This window comes from Calidris pugnax, unplaced genomic scaffold, assembly GCF_001431845.1.
Source record: "Calidris pugnax isolate Ruff unplaced genomic scaffold, ASM143184v1 scaffold111, whole genome shotgun sequence".
Lineage (NCBI taxonomy): Eukaryota > Metazoa > Chordata > Aves > Charadriiformes > Scolopacidae > Calidris > Calidris pugnax.
The window spans coordinates 5,238,379-5,245,427 of NW_015090872.1; the positions used below are offsets into that span (position 1 = coordinate 5,238,379).

A 7,049-nucleotide genomic window follows, 5' to 3' on the forward strand; every position below is an offset into this window, starting at 1 on the left:
GTCATCCCCTCCCTGGCACCCTGCACCCGGGCTCCAGCCCTGCAGCAGGTCACAGTCCCACACGCCTGCAGGGAGGAACCGTCACCCATAGAGACACGGCCTGTCCCCCTGCACTGGCAGGGATGAACCTCGGAGACAGCCAAAGGCATCCTCCTCCTCTCCATAGAATATTTTTTTTATATATATATAATATATATATATTAAAATTACATTTCTCTTTACAAAAACAATTCAACAAGGGGCCAGGGAATGGAGCCCATGGCCAAAGCCAGGGCACAGCCAGCCCAGCAGGTCTGGGGCACCGGGCAGGTTCCCTTTCGGGGTGTCTCCTTCCCCCAAGGTGGGGTTCAGGCCAGAGTCCAGCAGCAGGTTGCGTGGGTGGGGGTGGGACCCGGGGGGGTGGCCCCGTGGCGAGATGCCTGCTCCGGATCCGACGCAGCTCACCCCGTCCCCGTTGTCACCGCCTGCAAGGAGAAGAGAGGAGAGGAGATGAGGTCAGGAGGGGTGATGGTGCCAGCTGGCCAAGAGCAGCATGGCATGGAGAACCCACCCCCCCCCCAAAGAAAAATCTGTGCCCCTACTTCTGGCGGGTGGGGCCATAGGGATCGAGGAGGTGGGAGCTGGCCTGTGCCAGGTTCCAGTCGAACATCTCCAGCACCCGGTGGCACTCGACACGGGACTTCAGCCCCAGGCAGAAGAGCTGCTCCACCTGCAAGGGGACAGGGCATGGTGACAGGGAAGTGACAGGGGTGCCACCACTCTTGTGGGAGCTGGGACACAGGGATGGGGGCATGTGTTACCTTCAGGTACTGGATGGCCCGCTGGACGCTCCAGTTGTGGTTCTGCAGGGCTGCCTGGCACTCCTCAGTGGTCACACCGTGAACTGTGTCCCGCACCTGAGGGGAGCTTGTGGTCAGTACCCACCACCACCCACAGGCAAGGAGCCTGCAGCTGGAGCAGGAGGTCACCAGGGCTGCCTCCCACCCTGACTCCATCCCTGGGAAGCACTGTAAGTCTGGAACCGGGACCATCCTCATCCCTGGGATCTTCAGCCTCTCCTGGGGTCCGGTGCAGACTCCTGGCCACCACGGACCCAACCCAGAGAGCCCAAAGGGACTGCTCTGGAAGTAGTGAAGGGAACGTAGTAACAGCTACCTTCCTCCCCCCTCCCTAGGGCCCTGGATAGGGCTGATTTGGGTTAAAAGGGCCTGCAACCCCCATTTTGGAATTGCAGTGACAGGTCTGTCCAATAGCACACCTGGAGACCTCTTGTAGCCAACCTGCCAGGGTTGAACTTGGAGAAACTAAGGCACAGGGTGGGGATGGCTCTTGCCCAAGTGAGCCCATGGCCACCACATCTCCTGTTGCTCGTGGACACCAAGGATGCTGCTTACCAGCCGGATCTTGTCAGCAGGGCGGCAGCCATCTGGCCCGTCGTAGACAATCTTCTGGAGGCTGCAGGAGGCTTTCACCAGGCACTTGGGTCCGGGGTTGCTGTTGTTGGAGGAGAAGTTGGCCTTGCAGTCTGGTGGTGGCGGCGGCGGCGGCTGCTGCACCATGGGACGGACGGTGGCTGTGGTGACCAGGCGGGACGCCGACACCTCCTCGGGGCTTTTGGCCTCCTTGAAAAACTTCTCATATTTGTCCAGGTAGGCAGGGCGCTCGGGCAGCAGGTAGTAGTGAGTGCTGCTGACCTTCTGCCCATCCTTCACAATGGGCAGGATGCAGGGACCCTTGGAGCAGTCCTTGCCCTGTGCCTGGATGACCTTGGGGGTAGCGTACTTGGGGTCAAGGGCAAAGCTCTGCGTGGTGGGCATGGGCTTCCCCGGTGAGGTGGAGAGGCAGGAACAGAGGGCGGAACGCTGTTGGGGGGAGCCCACCTGCAGGGCCATGGGGCTGGGTGTCCGGGAGGTGGGCTGTGACAGCGGGTCCCGGGGAGGAATCTGGGGTGGCCGGTCTTCCTCGCCCCCCGAAGCCGGGGAAAGCTCCCCCGACCAGCGCCCGGGCTCATTGCGGCGTAGGGGCCGGGGTGGGATGGGGACACGGGGCGGGATTTGGGGTTTGTCGTCAGCGGGGGCGGCTGGTCCCAGGGGAACGTTAAGCCTCTTCATGCACTCCTGCTGCAGCTCCTCAAAGAGCTCGGTGGTCTGTGTCAGGCTGGGCTGCTTGGTCTCCTTGGGGGGCAGGAAGAGGTTGTCCTCCAGCACCGGTCCCCGCTCGCCCTCATCCACGAAGCCATAGTTGGTCTTGCCCCGCCGACTTGGGGGGCTGGTGATGGAGCAGACCTCAAAGTCATCCTCGTCCTGTGCCACGTCATCATAGGCAGGTGGTGGGGGCAAGGGGCGGGCGTCCCAGTCCACCACCGGTGTGGGATGGAGGGGCCGGGGCAGAGCTCGTGTGGGGCTCTGTGGTGGGGTCTTGTCCAACAAGGAGTAGGCCTCCATGGCCAGCTTGGCCAACGATGGGGCTGTCAGCTCCCCCACCGGCGAGGGGCTACCTTGGGGTACCTCCTCCCCAAAATCGATGAGGGTCACTTCGCCGCCCGCTGGCCCCTCGCTTGCCGGTCGGCCGGGTTGCCGCTCGCCCACCTTGGTGCCCGGTACCCGTGCCGACGGCTTGACCGGTCGCAGACCCTTCCCTGCACCTGGCTTCTTCAGGCAGAGTTTCCGGAGACCTCCTGGCAGACCTTCCTCCTCCTCACTGACTGGGTCGTAACAGGGCTCTAGGAGTGGACAGAGAGGGACGGTGAGGGTCCTGGCACCCATCCCTGGGGTGAAAAGTGGGGGCCACCTGCAACCCCAAGCCCCCAGATTCCCCCATAGCTTCAGCCACCTTTCCCCCTCCACCTTGGACGCAGTGACACACACCAGGGGCAGGGGGCCAGGAAATCCTGCCCTTCCCCACCCCGTGCCCCCCCTGCCCCAGGCTGGCCACCCTGCTCCGCATCTGTGTCCCCACCACAGATGCCATCACCCATAGGTGCACGGAGGTACCCAGAGGGTAGAGAGGGTGAAAGGAGCTAAGAGAGCAAAGAAAGGGGAGGGGGGCAGGAAGGAGGGGGAGCAGCACCCGAAGAAGCCCAACTTACTGGTGAGTAGGACGGTAGGCTGAGGCGGGCGCGGAGGCGGCTGCCCTGCAGGAGAAGAGAGAGCCCGAGAGGAGGGGAGGCACGGGGTGAGTGTGCGAGGCAAGCGGCAGCCAGGGTGCTCGTTAGCAGGGTGCATGCTTCGTTGCGTCCCCCATCACCAGTGGAGCGCGGATGCCAGCGGGAAGCCCACCCAAGGGAAAACTGGAGGTTCAGGGGGGTTGTGGCACATGCGTAGTGTGTGAGCTCCCTCCCTACGGCAGCTCCGCTGAGATCCCCCGTACTGGGGGGGGACCCAGCCGTGGGAGGCTGGGATGGGACAAGGGACACGGACGAAGGGCAGCAGGGCAGAGTCCAGCCAGGCAGAGCCACCAGCCGCCCACGCTGCTGCCGGTGGCACGTGGCCAAGTGACAATGCACCCTGTCCCCCCAGCTCCCCCCAAGGTCTGCAAAAAGCAAGTGGCAGCAGAGAGATGGAAAAAGAGGGTCCAGCCCATCACCCTGGCAGCAGGGCACGGGGACGAGGGCTTGGCGCAGCCAACAAGCAAAGGGAAAGGGAAAAGCCACTCACTTTTAGCCCTTCCTGGGAGCTGGGTGGGTCTGGCAGCGTTCGGGTCCACACCTAAAATGTCAGGAGGGTCCATGGGATTTCCCAGGTACAGCCTGTGGGGAGAGAGGAGGAGAGCGCCCAGGGGGTCAGCAGGGGCCGTGTGGGACCCCCTCGTTCCCACCCCACATCCCTCAGGACACCCCACAGCCCCTTTGCTACGCACGATGCCCCGGCGAGTACCGTTCCCCTGCAAGCGTCGGGGCACCGCACCCCAGTGCCACAGCACAGAGCCCGGTGCCATCCCGGCGTCACCCATCCCTCTTCTCCAGCTCCGTGGATGTGCCGTACCCAGGGGACTGCAAACAGGGTGCCGTGCCCAGGGTGCAGCGCCCGGGACACCCTCCCAGCCCCGGTACGGCACGCCGGTGGGGTGCCGGGAGGCCCGGGCGAGCCGTCGCAAGCCAGGCGTGGTAAGGCAGGGAGCCGGCGGGAGCCGGCGCAGCCCGAAGGCCTGGGCGTGTGCCGAGCTCGGTGCGTTCTCGGCGGCCCGGGCGGCACGTACCCAGCGCCCGTGCCCACGCAGCGGGGCGGGGGGAGGCCTGCTGGGGCACGAGCCAGCTCCGCGTGCGCGGCGCCGCGGGTCAGCCCTCCAAGGGCCACCACCGGCACAACCCGCAGCACAGGGCACTGGGAGAAAAGAGGGGAGGGGGTCAGGCTGGGGCTGGGGGCACCGGCAGAGCTGTCCCGAGGCTGGGATGCCCCACGCTGGTGTGGATCCCTATCCCAGGGGATGCGCCGAGCCCAGCGCAGGAGCTGGTTCTACCCAGCGGGATCTTTCCAGGCTTTGAAATCCTATCCTGCCCCCTACACACATCCCTCCCACGTCCCCCCAGCCCAGCGCTGGCAGAGACCCCTCCCGTGCTCCCTGCCAAGGCGCCCCAGCCCACCGCCCCCCCGGTGCCCAGCACCCACGCTGGGCACGGCCAGTCCCACCTGGCTGGGGAGCACGGGGCGCACTGGGGCACCCAACTTTCCCCTCCCCATCACAGACCCCCTGGGGTCTCCAGATGGAGCATGGGGGAAAGAAGAGCATTTTGGTGGATTTTTAAAGAGATTGCATGCTGTTAAAAGTATGAACACCCCCGCCATGGCTCCCCTCCACCCTGGCGCTGAAAGGTGGGGGTTTAGCAGCCCTGGAACACCCCAAAAGCACTGGGGTAATGTGGCCACCTCCGGGGGTGGTGCTTACTGATGTCCCCCCACCCCGGAACAGCCACGAGGAGCTGCGGGGCTGGGAGAAGGTGCACTCCCCCGGGGACAGCCCCCCACAAGCACAGCAGCCCCCCCACATCCCTGACCCCATTAGTAAGAAGAGGCAAAGGAGTTAGTCCAGCGGCGGGGACCCTACCCGGAGCCACCATCCCCAGTACAGCAGGGCAGGGGGGGGAAGGGATGCTTGAAGGGAGGGGGCAGCCAAGCCGCGGCTCGCTCCCGTGCCCGGTGGGCAGCGGGAAGGCAGGGAGCAGGCAGGGGATGCAGAGAAGTCAGAAAGTTTCTTACTCATCAATTTTATCGGGAAACCCCCAGCAGTGCTGCGGGTTGGTGTCTCCATGGCCTGTGTGGATGAAGCTGTTTTTAAGCGGCTGGCTGATGTCATGGGCCGACAGCCCCGCCACCGAGGTCACCGTGTTTCGGGGGAACTGGCCCACTTTTAGGGTCCGCTTATTCTGACCCCGCCACCAGTAATTCTCGGCCCTAAGGAATAAAAAGGACCTCGTTACCGACGAGGAAATGGGAGGGGGACATGTGCCTGCCCTGGGGACGGGGAGGAGGTGAGGTGACTTGCCCAAGGCCACGCGGGCAGGCAGTGGCACAACTGGGAGGGGAACCCAGGCGCCCAGGATCCCAACCCTGTGCCGGCAGCAGGCTCTGCCTCCCACCCTGCGTGGCCCATGCAACAGAAGGTGCCAGGGATGTGGGCGGCGGGGAACAAAGCTCCCCATTTGCACCCCAAAAGATGCGCCCCTTCCTCCTCCCAGCTGCCCCAAATTATGCAGCAGCCTTGGGGTGATGCCTGCACTGAGCTGCTGGTCCCCCTGTACCCCACGCAGGTGAGAATGGCCCAAGGGATGTGCATGGCATCTGCTGATGAACCCTCAAAACAGGGGGGTCACGGACAGGGACAGGGGACCGGGAAGTCTCCCTCGCTCCCTTCCTATGCTATCATTGAGCCCCGTGCAGGCTGGCATGGGCAGAGGGAGATGGGCAGGCAGGCTGAGGGACTCAAGCTGCAAAACCTCCCGTGGCCATGGGAGTAGGATGACCAGGGTACCGGTCCCCTGGAGAGCCCAGGGTGCCCCAGAAGCTGACTGCCTGCCCCAAGATGCAGCCACCGCCAGAATGGGACAGGGTGGTCACTCAGCCCAGGGGCACCAGGGTGGGGGGACAGGTAGGATGCAAGGAAGGGCACCCCAAGCTGTGCCCCCCACCCAGCCTGTGCCAAATCAATGGGGAGGTGTCGATCCTAAACACATCCCCCCTCCTGCTCCCACCAGGTCACCCTCCTCCCTGCCAGCCGGGGTCCCCCAGCTCCCTGTGGGGAGGGCGCACACCGGGCCGGGGGCGGCATGCGGTGCCAGCCAAGCAAGGCTGGCACAGGCCCCACGGTTTCCTGGAGTCACCTGTGAGTCACCCCCGGCCACCAGCTCAGCCCTTTTCCTGTTTACCTTCCCCTCTCACCACCAGCCAGCTGCCTTACTCAGCGCCGGGACCCCTCGGAGGGGCTGCAGCAGAGCCCAGCCGGCACCGGGCACCCTCCCTCACCCGTGATGGGCCGGGAGGGGGGCAGACGGTTCCCCTCCCCGCACCCCAACACCGCCTCATCCCACCGGAGGGATGCTGCAGCCGGGCCCTCCGCTCCCCCCCTTCTCCCAGCCTCATCCCACCGGTTCCGGGCTCGGACCCCCGGCACGAACCTGTTCCGGTTCTGCCCTGGCTTCCCCCCGAAAGCCCCCTCCCGCGGCCGGCTGGGTCCCCGGGGGGCTTTCAGGTAGGTCCCTGCCCCTGCCCACACACACGTACGCACGCCCGGCGCCCGCCGAACGACAGGCAGGGGCTTGAAAAAGGGTGGGGGGTGTTTACAGTGCCCCGGGCGGCCTCGGCGCGGCCGGATGGGGCCCCCCCGGAGGAGTCCGTGTGTGTGAGTGTGTGTGTGTGTGTGTGTGTGTCCCCGCCAGCCTTCCCCTTCCTGCCCCAGCATCCCCGCCGGCAGCGCGGTGGGGGGCACCCACCCCCGGGGAAACTGAGGCACGGGGGAAGGGGCTCCCCCTCTGGGCCCTTCGGGAGCACCGGCAGCTTTTGGGGTTCCTGCCACCCCCCACCCCCGCCCGGCGGCAGAGCCCGCCCCGCACCCCC

The 7,049-nt window shown here is 65.5% G+C and overlaps 1 protein-coding gene across 3 annotated transcripts in view; it reads right to left on the reverse strand.

Moving 5' to 3' along the window:
* Positions 1-157: 157 nt before the first annotated feature.
* Positions 158-7,049, reverse strand: part of TNK2 (tyrosine kinase, non-receptor, 2) — a 16,328-nt gene continuing 9,436 nt past the window's right edge. Inside the window, exons 10-16 of one of the 3 annotated variants that reach the window (XM_014945993.1) lie at positions 5,196-5,390; positions 3,657-3,748; positions 3,089-3,133; positions 1,395-2,722; positions 801-896; positions 582-709; positions 158-464 (exon numbers count right to left, since the gene is read on the reverse strand). In XM_014945993.1, coding sequence (XP_014801479.1) covers positions 458-464; positions 582-709; positions 801-896; positions 1,395-2,722; positions 3,089-3,133; positions 3,657-3,748; positions 5,196-5,390 — 1,891 coding nt within the window. In that variant the 3' untranslated portion in view covers positions 158-457. Of the gene's footprint in view, positions 465-577; positions 710-800; positions 897-1,394; positions 2,723-3,088; positions 3,134-3,656; positions 3,749-5,195; positions 5,391-7,049 lie in introns of those variants that run through there. The other 2 variants (XM_014945995.1, XM_014945994.1) reach the window with 2 other exon arrangements.